This window comes from Phalaenopsis equestris, unplaced genomic scaffold (genome assembly GCF_001263595.1).
Source record: "Phalaenopsis equestris unplaced genomic scaffold, ASM126359v1 Scaffold000152, whole genome shotgun sequence".
In the NCBI taxonomy this organism is placed as follows: Eukaryota; Viridiplantae; Streptophyta; class Magnoliopsida; order Asparagales; family Orchidaceae; genus Phalaenopsis; species Phalaenopsis equestris.
This window is the reverse complement of record NW_018164594.1, coordinates 842,895-866,167: the sequence shown is the minus strand read 5'-3', so window position 1 is coordinate 866,167 and position 23,273 is coordinate 842,895. Positions and strand designations below refer to the sequence as shown.

The 23,273-nt window shown below is 30.7% G+C and overlaps 1 protein-coding gene across 2 annotated transcripts in view; it reads left to right on the top strand.

The window, feature by feature from the left end:
• LOC110021925 (uncharacterized protein At3g06530) overlaps window positions 1–23,273 on the top strand; it is a 111,487-nt gene that overhangs the window by 45,412 nt on the left and 42,802 nt on the right. For both annotated transcript variants that reach the window (XM_020720651.1, XM_020720649.1), the window contains exons 8-17: window positions 7,908–7,963; window positions 8,070–8,159; window positions 8,237–8,382; window positions 8,491–8,573; window positions 8,657–8,785; window positions 8,970–9,044; window positions 9,178–9,346; window positions 13,703–13,842; window positions 18,966–19,073; window positions 20,244–20,424. In XM_020720651.1, coding sequence (XP_020576310.1) covers window positions 7,908–7,963; window positions 8,070–8,159; window positions 8,237–8,382; window positions 8,491–8,573; window positions 8,657–8,785; window positions 8,970–9,044; window positions 9,178–9,346; window positions 13,703–13,842; window positions 18,966–19,073; window positions 20,244–20,424 — 1,177 coding nt within the window. The remainder of the gene's footprint in view (window positions 1–7,907; window positions 7,964–8,069; window positions 8,160–8,236; window positions 8,383–8,490; window positions 8,574–8,656; window positions 8,786–8,969; window positions 9,045–9,177; window positions 9,347–13,702; window positions 13,843–18,965; window positions 19,074–20,243; window positions 20,425–23,273) is intronic.

Here is a 23,273-nt window from a genome sequence, read left to right as displayed (position 1 = left end):
CTTATTTAATCTTTGTATTAAATAGGGGAATTTGTCGGTCATATATAAAAGGTTCGCAGACTAAACGGATGTCACAAATCTCTTAGTTTGCTGGATTGGGTCTATCGCCGAGGTCTACACTTATCTTTCGGGAGGGTGTAGTATTCGCGGTATCAGACACGATTATGCAAACTATTGGACGAATGAGATCCATTTGGTCTCATTTTTCAAAAACTAAAACACACTACTTTCAAAACCCAAACTATATATCTTTTATATTTAAATTAAATCTCAAAAATTATTTTCATATATCATATTTTTCAAATAAATCTAAATCAATCTAATCGAAAAGAAAAAAGTTGACCGACACCCCTCTTGTCAAATCCCCCTCCAAACAGCTTAAAACCGCTAAAATAACTCCAAATTCGTGGTTGAGCAAGTGCAGAAAAACTGGCATGCCTCGACGCCTAGAACTGGCGCCTAGGCGCTGCCTTCTCGGGTTGATAAGCAGAGTGCTGGAGCCAAGTCGCCTGAATGGAGCTCCTAGGTGCCTGAAAGGAGCGCCTAGGCTCCAGTTGTGTGCACTCTCAATTTGCTCCGTTCAGCTCCATTTCACTTCTTTTCTATCCCGCTTCGCTCCAAATGTTTTACCTGTCATACCTGCACGAAAACACAAGAATAACTTTCTTTAAAGTGCCTTTTCATCAAAAAAATAAATATAAAAGACTAAGGAAATTAAACATGCTTTAGGACATATCAATTCATAACATCGTGCATGAAAGAAATGCTCCTGAAAATGCGATTTTCTTCTTGATTGAAAATTTAACACTCTAAAGTGATAGTAGACATTGTTTTAAAGATTTGAATCCAAAAGACAATCACATATTACATTATAAATATATGTACTATTGTGAGATGGCTCCAACTTAATGAAACTTATGACTCGCTTTTTTAATGTCCAATATTCACCAATGTAGTGAACAGTTAGACACATGTATCCGATTGCTTGATTACAAGTTCAACAATTGAAATTTAGTGACACTTTATGTGCATCCTTCATATAAGTTTTAAATTTACTTTTCTTGAGTTTATATACTTCAACGCAATCATTTTTTACTGCGGTTCTAAAAGTCCTATCATAATTTAGATTCAAGAATTCCAATAATACGTTAAACCACAAACGTTCAACAATAATAAATGGGTACTCATGCACAATATTCATCTTAGCGATTATTTCTCTAATTTTGTGTTGATTTTAACTGTTTGGATCATAAATATAGGAATCTCTTTTTCAATATCACATTCCAGTAAAAAATAAATAAGTAAATATTTTTTGGTATTTTTGAAATATAGTGTGACAACATACACATTGCCAAAAAAGAGTTGAAACCCCTTTGATTGTAAATGTTGCCTCAACAAAATAGTCCCATATAGAAAACTTTCTCTTCCTCCCTTCTTATCATTAGCAGGGTCTTCCTTATGGCTATCACCAACAATCAAAACCTTCGGCTCCGTGCTTGCGAGGCAAGGTTCACATTTTCATTGCTATTTTCAAGTTCTAATAGTAATTCATTGCAAGAAGATTCTGTTTTTGAAGGATCCAATGTGGACATTGTTGTGCACCATAGAGAAATAGTTGTAAGTAGCATTTTAAGTCTAACAATATGCTAATTAAAAAATAGTATGGATGTGTGATAATTATTAGTAAAGGCAATAAATACTATTTCTCGATTACATTATAAAAATAGTGTAAATGCATTTTAGAATCAATTAATCAATACATTTATAAACATATTTTACTTAAAAATATAGTTCGAAATGTAACCAGCGCTTTTAGTAGAAAGAGTGCAATTAACATTACCATGTTTAATAAATGTACAAATCACCATAAAATCTTGTAATCATCCATTGAAAATTTTCATAAGTTTACTAGCAATTGCACCTAACAACTGAAACCTAAGATATAAAAGAGAAATAGATCCACATTCCACATCTTAGCTGACAATTTCAAGCTATCTTCCATTTGTTTAATAAAGGTGCTAAGCTCCAAAAGTCCAACAAGATTATATTAAAAACTCGTATACATATGAACTATCAATTGTAGCTAACAATTGAAATCTGATATGTAAAGCAAGAAAAAGGCCCACAGAGGCCACAATCACATCTCAAATACATGCTTCTCAAATTATTATGATGTCCCATCATATTTTTCCATAATATAATAACGTTCCAAACTCCAGTAAGGAATTTACCTTCTATAGCAAAAAAAAAAAAAAGAAAAGAAAAAGAAAGACATAATTGCTTAGAATTGGAAAAAACTTACTCCATAAGTTAAATTTATAAAGCGAGAAGCTAGTACGTTCATTTTAAATGCATGCAAGTATCCAACCGAACAAATGATTTGTCCATATAAACTTGTATAATATGCTCATAGGATCTAAAAGAACTTCCATATCCCCCAACACAATTATAGAACACTTGTGTTCAACCTACATAGCAAATGTCTTAACAGTCACAGACTTGAATTTAAATCTGTTTGTACAATTCAATAACTATACCATATAAGCATTCTCCAAATTGAAATGAAAGCATTCCACATTCCAACAAGTTTTCCTTAAGCCATACTATCTCATAGAACTTTTTTAGATGAATCAACACTCAAAGACTTTAAACCTTAAATGAAATTAATAAATTGAAAATGCTAATTAACTTCAAAAAAATAGGTGCTGATTTGCTGTAAATCAAAATCATTGGCAAACTAATACACTATTTTCGATTCATTTCAATTTCTATTCTAGATTCCCAATATGTGTAAAATTTTAAAGAACAAAGAATAACAAATCCACCTCTCCTTCCACAGTATCGCCAAAAAAGGTTAAAGACCATAAACTAGCCCCACAAAAATATTTCTCAGCATTTCTATTTTAACCAAGAAAAAAGAAAAACATGTTGGAAAAATCTCACTAAAACAATTCCAATTTACCACCAATATAATTACAAAAACACAATAAGAATAGATTGAAGAAGAGAGATGAAGAACAACACCTGAATATGGCTCCCTTTAGAAGAACTTAAATAGTAGAAAGAAAGATAAGAGAAGATAAACCCTAGCACAGCTCTCAATCGAATCCCATAAAAAGCCTTTGGTTGTAATGAATCCACTCTACACAAGTAAACAAATACCGTTACAGTGTTACTGTCAAGTGGCGAGGCAATGATGAGTAAATGAGAGTATAAAAATTCTAGGGCTAGCTTCAACCTTTCTCGTTTGGCCATTAGACTGATAGAACTGATGGAGGAAGGCATAAGGAACCATGAGGAGACATCCTTAGAGTGTTAGTGTTTTGTTTTATAATTATAAAAGCTATAATTTTTTGAAATTAGGATTTCTGATAAATGGATGATGGGGATCCAATGGTTGACATTAAAAGAGGATTCATTATTTTTTAGTTTGATTTTTTTAATTTAATATTTTACTAATTACTAAATTTTAATTAATTATAAATCTTAGTTGATGAGTACATATTTTAAAATATTATTCATTATTAAATAATTTTATATGCATATATGAACACATGAATTTGATTTCTATTTAAAACCAAGTATATATATAAAGCTTTTTAATTATTTAAAGCCAATTTGAGCTGAACACAAACGAACAAAGATTGTTCGTGTTCGGCTTGTTTACAAATCGAGCTTAAAATATTTGTTTGTATTCGGCTCGTTTACAAATCGAGATTAAAACATTGTTTGTATTCGACTCGTTTACTTAACGAGCGATCGAACAAGAATTGCTTTACGAGTCGAACATTAATTCACGAACAATGAGCTATTTTAACATCTTTTGCTTTGTTTGATCAAAATAAGTTTCATTTGAAGGAGGTCTAGGTTTCCACTTGGCCAAAAATCTATGTTGAATATTTTTCTCGAAATATTACTTCATATGAAATGACTCGTACCTATCCAAGTAGGTTGTTGAAACTTGAATGATGAGATTGGTGAAAGTAACAAATTTCTAGAAATTGGTCATTTTGACGAATCAATAGGTAATTGTCTAAGTTTGGGCTCAATAAATAAAAATATCTTTTAGTATTGAAAAAAAGCAATTCTTGGTTGCCTACTAAATTTGAAAGGATCATTAGTTCTTGCATATAGCTTCTTTGCATGGAGCACTCTTGAGATGGGTATGGATCATGAAAATATCATCATTAATTATATTTTCGAGTATTCTTTTAATATTTATAGCATCATAATATTTTTTGTCATGCAATTCAATTTTCATTATAATTTCTCATGTAAATTTTGTTTATGCTTTACAATTGATGCATTAGAGTTATAACATGCATGTAGTGGTAAAGGGACATAATCTTCTGGCTTTCTAGAGTACAATCCCTAAACAATTTCAATGATATCTTATCCATTAATTTGCTTATAGTATTATTGTATGTAAATTCAGTGGTAAGAAGCTACATCTCTTAAATTTCTAGTATTTAACTGACTAAACATTTTAATATACTTGTAAGACTATTTTTTTTTTCGCTTCAATCTAACTAACAATTTGAGGATTAATGGTTAATAAAAATCATTTGGGTTACCTAACAAATTTTCATAATGTTTTTCATAAATAAAAATACAAATCTAATATCTCTATTAGATACAATGTTCTTGGAGAGCCCATGTAATTTCGCTAAAGAAAGTTTTGCTACATAAGAAGCGCCAATAATCTTGGAGTATGAAATAAACTTAGATTTTATACTTTTTTTTTGTAAAAAAATAAATAAATTTAATATACATGTTATATAATTATTTAACTATTTTAATTCATATTTATATAATTTTAATGTTTATTATATTAACTTGTTAAACCTCCAATTCAACCCTACTTTAAATTTCGAACTTAACCTTCTCCTTCAAATTTGATGTTTGGTTCATTTTTAAAAACCTTATTTTTATGCATGCCAGTTGATTCTTTTTGATTGGCTTATGAAAGTTGATCTTTTGGGCTTATAAATACTTGAGTACTGCTTTGAGATTTTCTTAGAAATTAAAAATCAAGTTACATCTTGCATCTTGTAACTTAATATAGAAGATAAGCAAGAGTGGAAGAATGAATAAGAACCAGAATCAATGTCTAATAGCTCCTGAGCAAGAGCATTGCATGCAAGAAAATTCTAGTCTCACTTGAAATTAAAGATTATTTCACACCCATAGAAACTTTCATGAAGAGACACCAAAATATTTTGTAAGTTCTTAATCCCTTTTTATGGTAGCATGCGAAGAGGCATAAAGTAGCGAAGTAGTAACAAGAAATTCTATAATAAAGCAAAATAATTGGTACTTGCAATTGAAGAATTTGTATGGTACTATTTTGAGAAAGATACTACATAATGGATGCATCTTAAGGTACATTAGGTTGAACATACTATATGATGGCCAAATGTGGATTTTGGATTTGTGTTTAGGTTACAAATTTTATCATCATACCTTATAATGATAGCCGTGACCTGGCAGAGGCTTGGAATTTTTCAAGATGGGTACAAACGGTTGTACGACGATGATCAAATTTTTTTATTTTTCATTTTCTATAACTAACATTTATTCATCCAAAAAAAAAGGGCCACTACAAAAAGAATTATAGTAATACATTTAAATTTACCTTTGTTCAAGTTATTTACGTATTCTATATGCATTCTCTTCTCTAGTACTCGTTTTCTTAAATGATTAAACATCAACAACTAATTTAAAATAATAATAAGCTAGAAAGGCAAGTTAGTGCTCCTACATTTAACGGGCTGTAACATAACAAAAAGAAAACAACATGCATCATAAGTAGTATAAATGATTATACAAATATTAAACAAAATTTTCTTACATAGGATCATTCATATAGTTTGAAATATTCAATGCATTTTACTCTATCATAATATATCTATATCATTTTATATCTATACAATCGTCAAAAGAGTATTGCCTAAAATTGTAACATTTAAGATACTTCAATGTCAATATTTAAAATTTTACATGCACAAATACTTTAATGTCCCTCATTAATACCAGAAGAGGGTGAACTCTATCATAGGCAACATACACATGCAATTACTTTATATAGTTTTTATCAGTCACATTTTCATATCACTAGGTATATAATACTTTATAAATAATGCATAAATATTTTCATATTTAAATATTGTTGTGAACGATAAAAAGGTTAAGAATAGAAGAATCAAAGTAAAGTCTTACAAATACATTAAAAAACTGTCCATGCAATTGGTTTAGAAAAAGTCACTGATGCTACTGTAACTTGAAAGTATTAGTACTCACTTTGGTCAACTGACTTGCCTCAAGTTTTTGAAAATCCTTAATTTTTGTCTCCAATAGCTAGCTGTTTATAATATCTTAAATAATAAAATTTAAATATACTATTTAGTTATGTTTAATTAATCCTTTAACTAAATATGTTTTTTAATTGTTGGTTTGAATCTTTCATTTCAGTATTCATGCCACTTTCAATACTACACATTTAATCAATATCTACAGTTTGTATTAAAGTTTATTTAATATCCAATTAATTTTTAATTTAATTAAATACTTGTAAACTTTAATTTCATATTTCACTTAAATCTTTAATATCATTTTATTTTATTTTATTTTTATTTCAATTTTGTTCGTAACTTAATACTATTTTAATTATTATTTTAAGTAATAATTAATATTTTTATTCAATAGTAACTTTACAAGTAACTTTACAAACTATTTATTTTAGTTTAATATTTTATTATTAAAAAGTAGATATCATAATCTCTTGATAATTATCACTTATAATGAATGCATATATAAATATGAATTTTTAAATTTTTGTTGTCTAATTATCCTAACTTAATCACCTATTTTATAAATTTAATTTCTTTTCTTATTTTTTCATTATTTTTTTTAAATAATATTTTCTAGAGAGCATTAATAAAATAAGGTATTCTAACCTTATTAATATACTGAAATCCATGCTCAACACATAAGAGTCCTCTGTCCTAGCCTTCCTTTCCTAAATCTGTCTGCTTCGCTCTAGAACTTGCACGGGACCCCCCTTTTAGTTTGCAATGCCGCACACTTGTCACACTGTTCATCTTCATGTTTTCCAACCCGAGATAGCCTTCCTATCTTATCTTTTGTTCAAGCCCTCGACTCATGCAGGAACGGATCGTCATCTTTTGCCCCAGGAGCTGCTCGACGAAACCCACCCATCGCTTGCTGCTTGATCATGGACCACACGATGCTAGTTGCTCCGCCTTCAGCTCTTTGCTTTGCTTCTTAGATACCCAAAGTTGTTTGTCTATTAAAGGGGTTTCACTTGTTCACCTTATAGCTTCCTTTCTCTTTTTGTTTCCGTCTCCTCTTAAGGGCCTTATTCATTACCCTTCTATTTGAAACGCATGTGTTACAAAAATTTTAAAAAAAGTTGGGTGTTACAATGACCCGGATGTAGTGTAGACTACATAAATGTTCCTTACGTTCATTCCTAGATATCGAAGATAAAGTGTCTATCTTCTCTGGTTATGCCATATACTAAAACTTATATTTACTTTGTTTATGTATTTGATGCTATATTCATATGTTTGTGGATTGCTCAACTAGATCTCTAATGCATCACTCGTAAGACAGTTTAAACTCTAGTTGAGTTAAATATATATCTCAAATGAGTAAAATTAGCACAAAATATTGAGGTCATCTATTTGAATGCCATTGTGAGCCTCATGCTATTAACCAACTATACAGTGCAATTTGGATGTATATATGAACACGACTTTGATTTTTATTAAAGTGCTTGTGTTGTGTACTTATGTGATGCACTGCATCTGATAATACTCAACCATCTTGCTCCTATTTTTGTGCTTTTCTGGCCTAACATTTTTTTTACTGCTGTTTTCATCCAGTCTCAGTCAGCACATGCCTTGCCAAAGAAGACTATAATGATGTTGAAAGAGATAAGGTTATTGCACTTAGAATTTATATATTGTTTTTTGTACTTTTTCAGATATGGTAATAAATCCCTTCAGTTCATGGGCTCATTTGAATATTTTTTTTTTCTAATGAAGGGATTTTGTTGGCATACTTTATGGATTGTCCAAAGAGTTCAATATCCGAAACTTTCTTCGTCTCTATGTAGAATCACTGATTGATTGCAGGTGGTTTACAGTTTTTCTACAGTGTTTTAGTCTTTCACAAATTATAAAAAAATGATTCATCATTAAATTTTTTGCAGTTTGTCTGATGACTGCTATCATCATTTGCTTGTTAATGTGCTGGAAACACTTCCTGTCAATGCTTTTGTGGAAAAGATTGTCCATAAGATCTTCGGTCAGTGTATGAAATTCTTACATCCTGACATTTCAAATTCAAGTCCAGCAGGTAATGCTAGTTTGACGTCTCTGTGGGTTGTGCTTCTATGAATCATTTCCCAGAGTGCTTTAGGTTTTTATGCATGGATTCATTTTCAATAATTAGTTTGTTTCTTAGGTATTCGGGCTAAGCAAATTTTGGTTGTGATGAAGAAGCACTTTCCATCTGAGTTGCAGGGAGCCGTTCATAAATTTATCGAGGTTTGTGTTGCGCTTGTTTTTATTAGCTAATAATCTTATGGAAATGTGATAAGCTGTAGCTAAAACGATAATTTGTCATTCAGAATTCGAAAATGAAGTTAGGGGAGGAGGATTCTACATTTGCAGTTTTTTGTGAGATGCTTGATGGCAATTCAGACGTGCCAATGAAACTATCTGACTCTAAAGTTTGGTTTTCTCTAGAACATCCAAAGGTAGTCATATTCCTAGTTCCCCTCTTTCTCTAATCTGCTCAGTTACATACTTTTTGTTGTAGTTTTCTCATTTGTTTTTTAGTCTTTATTTCCTCCATACAAAGCATTCATATTTCACATTTTGCCTATAATATTTTTTTAACTTCAACTTTAAGGGTGCTTAATGATTGATAATTATATGCAGGCTGCTGTTCGTCGAGCCACACTATTAGATTTAGCTTCATCCGGTAACTTGGAGTCTGTTGTAAAGCATCCATGGGTGCGTAGTCTTTTTTACTTTTATTAAAAGTTAGCTTTGGTACTTCTTTTATTAGTTTATAAACCAAATCACTTTATGTGCATCCTTGCGGGAATCACTTTAGATCATAAATTTAATATATAATTTTGTGCAGAAACTTGTTGATGTAAAAGATGCTATAATATGCCGGCTTTTGGATGATGATCTTACCGTCGTCCAGGCAGCATTATCTATTAATGGGCTATCCAAAATAGTTAGTTCAGCTTCTCTTCTCAAGGCATATTGCAATGTATTTTTTAGGTGCATGGATATAATTAAAAAAAGTGAGTCTTGTTAATTTTGTTTTGTTGTTGGTATTAATGGTTGTCATTGCTATTTTGATGTATCATGTTCAGTTCATTTGATTAACTCATGATTTTGATGCTTTCTCTAGTCTTGAGAACATATATGATTGTACTGTTTATATGATAAATTAATTTGTGTTATTTAAATTGATAATTTGTGCTATTTGTTGGATTTTGTTTTATGGATAATCTTTTTCATTTCTAAGCATGCTTTTTAAATGTAATGGGAGTGGAATAAAATCATAGTTGTCAACATTAAACAATGCACAATAAAACAACACCTTGAACCTCTAGTGCATGGCGTATCTGGCTTGAACAATGCACAACTTAAGGAAATTTATGCTGAAAATTTTTTTAATAATGAGTTGGAGATGTGTACCAATCCCTAGGACTATAATTGGGTTTGTCGTGCATTGGACTTAGCTTGATCATTTTTTAAGTACATGCTCAGCTCAAGCTTGCGACAAGCTTTCACATGTATTTTCATACTTGACTTGTTTAAATTTTTAATAATTATACTTGTTTACTACTTGGCTTGTCTATATTAATTGAATGAATACTTTACGGAGTTAATAAATGACCTAATCAATTGAATAAGTGCTTTACTTTTCATATAAAGTTCTAAACAAATGATCTTAAAAATCTAAACAGATAAGCAATTAAATAGATTCTGAATTATTATTAAACTATTTTACATCAATTAAATATGATAATCTAAGTTACAAGCAAAATTTCTTATAATAAAATAATATAAATAAGTACAAACAACTAGTTCATTTAAATAAATAATAAGAAAGAACCAAATTAAATTAATATGCATATTGATTAATGATAAATGAATTATTTGAAAAATAAAAAAAAAATAACCAAATTTTATTTAAATAGTACATTATATATGATATGATGTATCATCAAACTTAATATCGAGTAGTTAACAAGTTACTTGTTGAACAAAAAATGAAGTATTTTACAAAATAAATTTACAAGTTGGACAATGTTTAATTTTGCTTTATTTAACTTTCGAGTTTTTAAAGACGTACAAATTTGTTTATTTAGTACTTTGAACGAACTCAATCGAATATCGATCAAACCATGTTCAAGTTGTTTATCGAATGCATTGGTTTATTTATGGTACTATTCTCCCACCTAGGTTTTACTTGATGCTCTGGTAGCTGTGCCTCTAAATTATAAATTTCTCAGGCATTAAAATTATGCACCCACATACAGGCATGCTCAAAAACTTTTTTCTACTTCCTAAGCTACTTTTTATTTTCTAAACATTTATTGCTCTTAAGTTTTTACTTTTTTTAGCATAGGTTTTTTGGATTAAATATATGTTATCTGCAAATGGTTGACACCTGATTCCTTAATTTGAACATCTTTTGTTAGCATCTCTCTAATCTATACTAAAGTTTACATATTTATTGTTGATTCTTGCTGCGTCACATTGTGGTTGGGATCTCATTAGTTACATTATTGCTTTTAATGGTTGTTAATGCTTTACCATGTATTTGTTAGTCAACTTCAACATACTTGTGATGCAAGTTTATTTTTCTAAATACTTAACTTTTTATATAAATTTTCTCACAAATGGTTTTATAGATCTAAATACAGAGGTATGAATAAATTATAAATTAGTATCAAACTATTTTACGTAAGTTAAAAATAATTCGATACTAGTTACAAGCAACTTTCTTACAATCAAGTAATATAAATAAGTGTAGATAAGCTAGTTTAGATAAATAAATAGGAAATAATCACATCAACTTAATATGTATATTGGCTAATGACAACTAAATTAATTTAAAAAATAAAAAAGCAAAAAAGTATAGTTAATCAAATTTTTTTTTGAATAATATATTATATATGATATGAGCTATAATATTATTAATATTAAGTTTTTAATAATTTTCTTGTTGAACAATAAATGAGTTTGTTTGGGAACAAAAATTTATAGGCTGGACAATGTTTATTTAACCTTTGAATTTTTAAAGACATTCAAATTTGTTTATTTAGTAATTTGAAAAAATTCAATTGAGTGTTAATCAAGCCAGGTTCGAGTTGTTCACCGAATGCATTGGTTCATTTATAGCACTACTTATCAAACCTAGGTTTTACTTGATTCTCTAGCAGCTTTGACTCTTAATTATCAATTTCTTAGGCACTAAAATTTACAGACACACGTACATAGGCTCAAAAACTTTTTTTTTCTAACCATTTATTGCTCCAAATTTTTTACTTATTTTAGGATAAGATTTCTTTGGTATAAGGTCTACGAATTGTCGGCACATGATTCCTTAATTTGAACATCTTTTGTTATCATCTCTCTAATCTATACTAAAGCTTACATATTTATCGTTGATTCTTGATTAGTTCCATTGTGGTTGTGAAGTCATTAGTTGCTTCACTATTATTGTTAGTTATTGCTTTTCCATATATATATATATATATATATTAATCAATTTCAACATACTATTTGATGCAAGTCTATTTTTCTTAGTCTTTTATGTCATCTCTTGCTTTGCTTGCTTCTTTCTTGCTAAACTTTAGCTTTACTATATTGTCACTGCAAGGCTCAAAATATTTTTCTCCTCTCTAGCACTCTGTTTTCATACATATGAGATATATTTTAAAACTCCATCTTATCCCCAGAAGTTTGGTTCAATTGTATTTTTCCAATTTGTTTTCTAGATATCCTTTCTCGAGAGATTAATATCTTCTCACCTTCCAAGGTTCAATCTTTTATCACATGATAATTATTTTTTTAATCATTTTTTTATATTTCTTGATATAGCTTCATGACTTCGTATGTGTTTGTATAGTTACTTTTTTTTTTTTCTATAGTCATCTTACTAATTTTGGCATATATATTTATGCTGCCTTCTAACTAGGAAAACTTCTATTAATGATTTGTAACTTATTGCTGTTATAATTATTTAAAGCACACGACCACTTTTAAAAGGTCAAGTGCTATAAATCAATCATGGTTTCTCCATCACATTTTTATTTCCTATTACATAACCACAATGAATTCTCTCACATTCTATCATACTAGAAGTTATATGTAGTTGCCAACAAGAATTGTCACATCTTCCTCAAGTAAATGCTGTAATTGCATATTGTTCTATTACAAAAATAGTATTTTAAATTTTCATTTTCAATTTGAGGAGGATAAGAACTAAACATGTTTATAACGCTCTCAATGATAGTCTAAGTATCAATAACCCTATTACTTTAATTAACTCAATAATTTTATCATTAAACCCTCTATGTACTACCGTTTTCTCGCTATTCCTATTATGTACTTGTCCCAATATATAATACCTCATTACTTATCTTAACATATTTGGGTTTCTGCTTTGCAATTATTTTCACGCAAATATTAGCTATTAATTCTTATTTAAAATCTTTTGGTCTACCGAGTCTTTGTTCCTGTTATGCCAAGTCTCCATAATCGAAGCATTGATCTTCGACCGATTAAATTTTTGTGGAATTCTCCATCATTTCTTAGGTTTTAAGTGATTGGATTATGGAGGAAGGTTTAGAAAGTGATTAAATATTTTCAGATGGTCGATCTATAAGTGATAACCCAAATGCAGTCACCTGTGTTACATACTGAAACAATATGACTACCAGATAACTGCTGCAAATTTCCTTTTTGGTTATTGATATGTTTGGTAAAATTTGTTGTGTAAAACTCGTTTATTGTTTATGTTTTGACAAAAATTGTCGTTGTAATGGCATTTATAGTGCTAGATCACTTTTGGTTAGAAGATTAGATATATCAATCTACTCTTTGTTTGGCAGTAGATATGTCAATCTTTCTTTGTTTGAAACAGTTCTTATGTGGTGGCACAACATGATCTGGCTTTTGGTGGCAGTATTTCCATTTTTTAGCGTGGTAACTTTTAAGAAATCCAGATATGTATGTGTGTGTGTGTTTAGATATATGCAGTGTAATATTGAGATCAAGCCTGCTTAATGTGTTTTTCCTGTTTGTTATACTGCTTACTACATGGAAATTTGTGCTGGAGCTTTATTTACAGTAATGTTTTTTACCTGTATGATTTTATCAGTATATTTTTATGCTTTATTTCTTAAAAATTGTTGTAAACATTGAGCTTTTTCAACATAGGCAATTTTCTGGTTGAAATTTAATAAAAAATGGCGTTTTCTTTTTTATTTTTCTCCCCTAGCATTTTCTCGTGTGATTTTTCTGATTGTTAGCTTGTGTAATTTCTTAACAATACTTATGAGTTTAAGAAGCATAATACTTTTTTTTTGCGTATATTTTCCAATATTTATTGCCATATAATTTAATGGTTTAAAATGCAGGCTCAGAAATGGCATGTCAAGCCAGTGATGTTGCTGTATTGTGCCTTGATTATATGGTTTTGGATATTGCATTGCACCAGTATGATTTTGTTAAGGATGTTGCTGGCATAATATTTCCTGTTCTTCTCGTTCTCCCTCAGGTTTTCTTCCCATTTCTGAATGCTAATCCTTAGTCAATCTTAAGAATATATTCATTCTGTAAACAATGATTGAATTGTAGTTTATGCTCAACATTTTGTTACATTTAATTGTTTAATTAATTCTTAATTGTATCCTATACGTAAGCACCAATTATCTCGTTTTGTATGCCTGAGACATTAGAAGTCCATCTCCGAAATAAAATGGTAATAAATCTGAATAATATCTTTCATCTCATGGGATTGACACGTCCAACACTAGTGATAATTGAAAAGAAAACTCGGGTATTTACATACATACCCCCTAATTTCTATGTATTCACATGTGTAACATCTAAACTTTACTTCCTTACATTTATACCACCAAATTCTTTCATATCACATAAAAAATAGCACAGTTTTAACTTCTAAAAAGTGTAATACCCATTTTCATGCATAGGTAAGGTGGCATGTATGTAGAATTTAAAGTTTAGAAGTTAGATATGTAAATACGTAGGAATTGAGTGCTATGCTAGGTACGTAAACCCTGCAAAAAATTTTCCATCTTTAATGGGATGCGGTCATTATATGCTTGTCTATTTCATATAATGTACTATTTTAGATGAAGGAACTTTTTGCTCTTTTTTGTTGGGCTACAGCAAAACTGTTCTCTGAGGATGCTTTTGGCTATTTTAAGCTACTGGGATTATAACGAGGTTTGTTTTGCTTTGAAAAAGTATGCTGAGGTATATAAAGGGTGGATATTTATTGTGAAATAAGTATTGTAAAATAAGCATGGTAAGAAATACATGGAGAAAAAGGCGAGTTATTACAGAATGTGCTGTGGTAACATAAAAGTGTTTGGATTGAATTATGATTGATTGGACTTCCTATTATTGGAGCTTTTCAAAAAGAAAAAAAAAGGCTAGACCTTGCTAATGACCACTTAGGATGGGAAAACTTTACCTGGTAAGTTTTATGAAGTTGATGATGTAAATGATGGTGAAGCTTAGTTTTCAATGAATGCTCCAACCACTAGATTCATATCATCTTTTCTCGGGATTATGAAATGTTAGTTAAAAAAATTATTTTGGGACTTTCCAAAAGTATTTGACATAATAAAATATTATGTGTAATGAGCATGTAGGCAAAGCTTGAGGATTCCACCAGTGTTAGTCATGTTGAGAGATTCATGTACACAACCTTATCTTTGCTTTGTTGAGGGAATATATTTTTGATCAGAGTTCGGTGACGTCTAAATCCAAATGGAGGCAAGCTAACCATCGATTGAGGCCTGCTTATTTTTTATACCTTTATCTAATAGATTGGAGGGTTCAAGCATTAAGAAAATAAGAAACTGCTTGGATTTATTTTTTTTTTCAGTTGCACTAGAATTTCTGTTGCTGTTTTGATCAAATTGGGTTAGGCATCTTCCATTGCTTTTTTTTTTTTATCATTGCCACATTTTATTTAATAGCCAGCCAATGGATAGATATAAGTCTGCTAATTTGAGCTGAAATTTTAAAAGGTTGACCCACCTATGTGGGCATGACAATTTTGAATTGACTCCCTTAATATGACCTTGAATCGACTCCCTTCGACTGAAACCCATGAGTTTGGTTTAATGGTGAAGGAGAGCCGACTATATTGGCTGGTGAATGTGGATCACTATTTATGCTTGATGCGTGGTTTGATGCCGTGGAGGGCATGCTATTTCGGTACAAGCTTTTGCATCTAGAATGACAAGCAGATTGGAAAAACGCGAATGTGAAGTTTGGCATGGAAGGGCAAGTGATAATCTATTTTTCCTTGAAAATATGCATTTGGATTGTTAAGTCAAAAGAAGTACATAATTATGCATGTATGCATCTATGTTGTACAAAAAGTGAGATCCATCATCTACCAGTATCGTAGAGAGTTCCATATCGTTGTCCACATGCATCAAAACAAAAGACCCTCTAACACGCTTAGCACAAAAATGGGTGGCCCTATTACATTCCCGAGATATATGAAGAAACAAAACTTTTCTCAAATTTAACAAAAAAGCAAGGTCTGATGCAATAGATGGTTGCTGATGCCATATGTCTTGCTTCATGGAGTTTTGTAAGAATAGCATGATGTTTGTATTATCTTCTTTTTTAATGACCCCCTTGCACTCAAGCATCCATGGCTGGCAAATAGTTTTAAGAGATTTAATGGCTTGGAGCTCAACTTCAACACTATTCCAATGTGTAAAATGTTGCCCTATGGAGAAAATGCCCCTATCCGTCTCATCTCTAATAATGCAACTGGCGCCGGCTATTCCGTAGGGTAGAAGAGCACGCCTTTTTTCAGTTGGGTAAGTTCGTTGATGGGGAATGTGATGATGAGTGTATGACATTAGTTCAAGTTTAAGAGCCACGTGGATGTGGAGGAGAAACTCCTTGTGACTTATGGAAGCATGCAATAGAGACGGGGGAGAGGCATGCCTGTTGCTTCCCTGTATGACGGGAAGAGAGCTTGGAGTAGGGCAAGTCGTTCCACACAAGATTAGGCCTACAGGGAACAAAGAGTAAGCAAGGATTGTTTTGTGCGTGGAATACATAAATATGATGTTTTGAGTGTGAAATATGTATTTAAAATTGTTTTGAGTGCTATGTATGTAAAATCCCTTTATTTTAATATATCCACACAAATAAAAGACCCCAAAATGCTGAATAAGGAATAAATTTCATTTGATGACTACTTTAGAATTTTTTATTTTATAGTACTTGTACAACAAAATTTAATCCCTTAAATGAGATCGATCATACTTAGCCTCATCTATTTTTTTCTCTTTCCTTCAGAAATAATCATGACAATCCAATGAGTTATGAAACTTGGTAAGATAACTAATTCTAATACAAACTTGAATAATGAAGAACCTTAAATAACATCCGTGCTAATCATGAATAGACAAATTGTAAAAAAATACATGTGATCCGTATATTACTAAAACAGTGAACATATAAAATCTATAATAAAATATTTGTATTAGGAGATAGGAGTTTGCACAAGTAATTTTAATGCATGAAAATTTACTTTTACTTTTTTTCCATTGCCTTGCATTTCATTTTAGCTTTATAATGTGTCATTTATGGTCATTTAGGCTATTGTACATCCTAAACTTAGTCTGAAGACTACATCATTAAATTCAATAGAGTCTAGTTTGAACCAAGTATTATTGCTATTGAATCTCATGTGGGCATTTTTGCTTCATTGGGGGACCTTTTGCATTATCTAAGCTGTTATCATAAACATATCATTGCTAATCTATCCCCTCATGACATGAAAGTTTTTAAGCTCCATATTTTTTCATAATTAAATATTTTAATAAATATTTAAGTCATGTTCAATCACACTAAATATTTTTATATAGAATTGAGTAACTTACAGTTATCAGATGCTTCCTTTTAACAGGACCAACTAACATAACATTTATATAATCAAAAGAACACTTATTTGTGGGCTTGTACCTGCCAACATTTTATGTGGTTCTTGTTCTTAGGAACGTAAATATGTATTTTAGAATATGAAGTTCTTACAATGCATTTTAAACACTATTCTATTGCACATATAAGTACACATGCAAAAGATTGAAAACAATTAATTTGTGTATTGTAAGTTGTAAATCTGACTTAACTGATGATTTGTCTATTCAAAATAGACTCCCGGAAATCCCTTTTTTTTGTAAACAAGCACAAATTCACTCCTCATACAAGCTTAAAAACCTAGAACCCTGGTTGAAATTATTTTGTTAGGAAAATATCAAAATCTAACTATTTAAATCATAAACCCATTTTTTTACCTTATCTGATTTCTTCCTTCCCTTCCTTCTCTTCTCCTCCTCCTCCTTTCCCTTGTCGTATTGCTCCTCCTCCTTTCCCTTGTCGTTTTGCTCCTCCCTTCTCTTCTTCTTCTTCTTCTATTTCTCCCTAATTTCCCTACGTTGCTCTCGCTTGTCACTTTCTGAATTAAAGGGAATATCGGGGATGGATAATGCATTATTAGACTCTTATAATATTTCGAAAAATTAATATATATTATGTTTTTTTTCTAGCAGATTCATTACAACCATCCTTTAATCAAATTAACCATTGCATGCTTGTATGAGCGAAAATTCTGAATTCAATCTCTGGCCAAGTAATAATGGGTGAACAAAGTATGAACTGTTAAATTAAATTAAAATTTCAGGAAATTTTAATTATAAGTCAAAACTAGTTCAATGGCTTCCTTCTCTTTAAGAAATGGCATATAGTTGTAAATATCAAAATGATTGTTTTGAGAAGTTGGATAAATGAAAGAATTTTTGATAATCTTCGAGAAAGTTAGAATTTCAGGTATAATTTATTTTGTAGTTCTATATTTGCACCTTATTGAAGATCTGGTGTTACAACAAATTTTTGAAATTTATTTAGCTTTGGTCCTAGTTTTTTATATTACAAACATGACAATAAAACTCAAACCGAATTTTGCTTGAATAGGAAAGAATAGGTAGGAGTATTCATATTTGAGAAGCATATGAACTCTTAAAGTGCTGCCTATTATTTTAAATCGATTTGGAGCAAATGATATTGAAAAAATTCTAGTTGTATGATCTTAGGTCGGCCTTTTTTATTTATAGTCCAGCCATTTTAATTTGGCCTCCCTTTTTTGTTTTTGTACATTTCTAACAACTTTGCATTTTCACTTATTACATATTGCTTATCCAACTAAGTTTCTATGATATAATCGAGATGCTCAAACATATTACACTTGGGTATCACTTGATTTTCATGTAATTTCGAGTGATATTTATCATTTTAACCTTAAATAAAATTGTATTTCACATAATTATTCTCTTGCTTTACTAGATCAAGTTTTAACTAGATGCTATTATAGAAAGAGAAGATCATTGAGCCTGCAAATATGTTAACTTTATCTGTGCTTCTAATGCAGTGATAATTTTTTTTGATGTTATATTTGGTTGACAACTCGATAGATATTTGCAACTATGTTCCAAGTGTAAATTATTATTATTTTTTATTTCTGTTGGGCTTTCTTATTTGTCGTATTCTGTTTTCTTTATTCTTTATATGGTGCATGCTCAATGATTAATTTATAAATGACTTTTTTTGGTTACTGTACAGACTTGGAGGGTGAATGTAAAAGCATTGGAGCTTGCTAATAAATTGCAATGGCCATTTTACTCAGACTTCAAACCGTGTAATTCAGATTTTGATGAGCGTCAAGCAAAGGTATATATCCATTGTGGAGATAATTTTGCCTTAGTAATTTGTTTAGTATATCCATCATAGGGATATATTTAGTCAGTAATTTTCTTAATTTTTTTTTTCTTTTCGGTGCAGGTTGAGAACTCGAACATGGTCTCTTGGAATTAATCACTTTATTTTCAGTTAATATGCGAGACATTCGATCGCGATACTTTGTTAGTTACTATAATATTTCAATTAAACGTACTTGAACTTTGTTTGATACTTTAATGGAAAAATACCGACTTAGCATTGATGAAGAAAGTTGATTTGCATCAAAATGTTGAAAAAGAAGCTGTTAGCAAACCTTTTTTTTGTGTTTAATGCTGCACTACAAGAAACATGTCTTTTATGCGGACGCACAAGTTCTGTTGCATAACTAGTGTTGTTTATTCTGTTTCTTTGAACTATGATATTGATGATTCTATCTGACTAGCATGTCCCTGGAGTTACTTTATTTCTTTTGCATATATAAGTATATTAAGGGAAAAATAAGTTATTTTGCATGGTCTTGAGTAGATTTACCATATAAGTCTACAGTTAATTTAGGAACACCTTATTGATGAGTGAACCGGCGAAGCATGTTTCTCCGCAAGAACTCAACTGTTTTTTAAAAGAAGATTTTCTTAGAGGATACAAGATAATATGATATAGTTAGCAATAGTATAAGAAAGTTAAGTAAATATAAGATGCACATTGGTTTCATTTGGATGACTTTGAAGTCGATTTAAGTGTTTAATTCTTCAGAGATTGAACAGTTTTATCCTTTTGATTATGCTGATATGAATGCATGCTTGTTTGACCAAATAAATGCTTGCGTCAAGTTGCAAGTTGGAAGACCTAACGACCTTTTGGTACGCAGCATACAGTTTTTATTTATTTACATCTGACACCTAAACTTTCATATTTACATACATAGCAATTTGGTGCTTTAATCCTATGCATGAATAGGTGTTTTGCACTTTTAAAAAGTGCCACTAGTGCTATTTTTAATGTGATATTAAACGTTTGAGTTCTATGTGTGTAATTATGAAATTTTAGGTGTGAGATATGTAAACACGTAAGAATTGTCTGCTATGTCTGCAAATGCCCCTTGATTTTTTTTAGCTTGAAAACTTCCACTTAACTGACTTTTAGCTAATCCTACAAATGCAGAGTTTAGACCATGGGCAGATGACTGCCATTAACATACGAACAATTCAAATCTTGGCCGAATCTTTTGCTGGGAATCCTCTAGGTAATATTGGGTGGTTGGTTGGATGCAGCATGCAAAGCAAATCAGCAAAATGTTTTTTCTTCTTCATCATTCTTCAGGCTTTGCTTACTTGCAAAGAAGGTGCCCTTTTTATATCTTTGAGCAATTATTTGTCTGCATTATGATTTCATGATCTTTATATGTTTTGAATTATTTGTCGCCATCCTGATCTTTAGAATTATTAAGTTTATTTTTTTTGAAAATTTCCCATTTATACCAATATTTATTATTTTCATTCTTCATGATGCTTGTACTTGCAAATCATGCACCCCTAATTGTTATTCTTTTTAAATTAATTAATATCATATGATATAAGATTTAACCCTTTTTTAACTCCTAAACTTTTTTGTTCTTCTGTTTGCTTGTGATGTAAACGTTGAAGGTCAATTTCATGGTGCTTATGATTGTTTGAACTCAAAACTCCTAAAATTGGAGATTCCAAATCATTCACTCTGGCTTTTCTCTTCTTGTTTCTTTTACTTTATATTTGGAGAAAAATACTTGTTTTTAAATTTTTACCTGTCACGACCCGGCCCAGAGTTTGGAGTTAACCAGGATGAGAACAGACGGTTGGATGGTGGAAATCAATTCTCTGTTATTATAATTGTAATACTAAGAATTTAATATTTAAATAATACATAAAAGAGCCAACTAAATAAAACAATAATTAATAAGTAAAAATTATACCTTTCTTATTGTTCCTCTCATCTACTGTATATATTTGCTCATCTTCTATTCATCTTGTTCAAATGTTAAAACCTAAAAATAATATTAAAACTACATGACGAGTTATCTAAAGATAACCCAAGAGTAATTACACTTTTAAACTACTGTAATCCAAAAAGAAGAATTCAATATGCATGCGAGTCTATAAGAATTCTTCTAATATGTTGGTCTTTCATATTTTAGAAGCAATCTGATATTTATACATAATATGCCAGTCTTTCATATTTTTATAAGAAATATGATATATATACTTATAAGAAATTTGATATATGTTGATGCATGCATCAATGATTCTTTCTAAATGAACATACTCAATCTTCTATAAACATTTATTTTAATTTTACTTTTACTATATACTTTATATACACGTATGTCTCTTTGAAGATTACCATCGACAAACCTTACACACCAATGATCAATATTGCCCCGATGGCTCCTTTCGGCACAACAGTTAGAGATCTACACACCCACCATTGACTGATATTATTTCGCCAACACAGTGGTTTGTAATATGAACATAGCAATTGTCTGGTCTACTCTCCTCTGACCGATTTTATTCCGTTAGCACAGCAATTAGTGTTCTAATCATCACAATTGTCTAGGTGGTAGCAAAACTCTACGCGCACGGGTACACTGGCTTCTCCTGTCTGTACCATTAGGAACTGAAATCCTCCTCTGAACAATGCACATACATGCATTCACATATAAGAAATTTCATTCTTCATACATATATTATTCTGAAACATTGCTATAGAATCTACTAACTTGGATACTTTGCCGCTGTGCAACTATTTATCACGCGATCTTTTATAACATTCTTATATCTATCTCATGCATATTTTTGTCACATGCTTACCTTACATGTCAATCGTACATATAATGTCTATCTAAATGTTATTCATCTTATGCATATCCTTAATGCATTCACTTCTTTTACAACTTTTCAGTCATACTTAACTTTTCTAACTAACAATTTGAAGAATCTACTGCAATATTAATCTAACTGAACTAAAACATACGTATAAATCAAAACACATTTTGAAATAATAACGATTACAAAAATTTAGAAATGTAATTACTCATCTCAGTTGCCACGCTAAAGTCTTAATCTTCACTAGCTAGCTGGAGGTTGTAGTGAGCTTTAGGTGGTGATTAATAACCTATAAAACATAATATTAAACCTTAAGATTTAAGTAATTTCTGTTAATCAAAGTAATCTTCTTAAATTACCGTCAGATGCATTTACTCGAATTTTACGGGGTAGCTTTACAGTGCATGTCCACATTCGAATCTCTCCTCGAGCTTGCCACACCGATAAACAACCTAAAATCCACAATTAACTTCAAATTTAAAGATATTTTGGCTAATAAAATATTTCCAACTAAAAATATGAATGATTTGCTAAAACTTCTCAATATCCTCTTCTCCAAAGCGGCCAAATGCGCTTCTCTCTTCTTCTTAACTTCTCAATATCCTCTTTCCCATCGCTAAAATTGTGCAAAAACACCTATGAAAAGTTACGAGGGACTTTTGACGCTTCAGGCACACAATCGGCGCCTTTGACGGCTGCCAAAAGTGAGAAAAGCACGAAAAGCTAGGAAAAACTCAAAATGAAAGTGCGAGGAAGAAAAAGAATGTCTCAAATAGCTTAAAAAAGGAATTCACACCTATAGAAATTCTCCTGGAGCTCTGGATCACGAGATGTAGCAACCCTAGTGTCATTGGACCCTTGCTATTCGTGACCTTGCTCGCTGCCCTTGCACTGTAGCAAGGGTTGTGACCCCTTTTACATGCAACGGACAAGGAACAAGGCTAAATCGAGGAAGAGAAGAGAAGGACAATAGGGACTAAGGGGGATTTCGAATCTTTAGATGCCTTTCGACCGATTGAAAGGAAAATAAAAGGAAAATATAATGGCGTAAGTCGGTGGGCTAAAGTGCCTAGGATTAGTGAAAGGATTAATTAAAGCAATTAAAATTTATTTAAGTTAACAAAACATATAACTTCTGTATTTCATTTCTCCCAATTCATTCATAATTAACATATTGTGCTTTAGATAAAGTTGATTTATTTTTCGTGTAAAATTTTATAAAATTGATTCGATTGAAATCTGAGGGGTGCGAAACTTGGGGTACAATTTAAGTCGTAAAAAATTTATCTTATTTCTCAAAAATTGGTTATTACATTACTTGTGTGATTTGTTG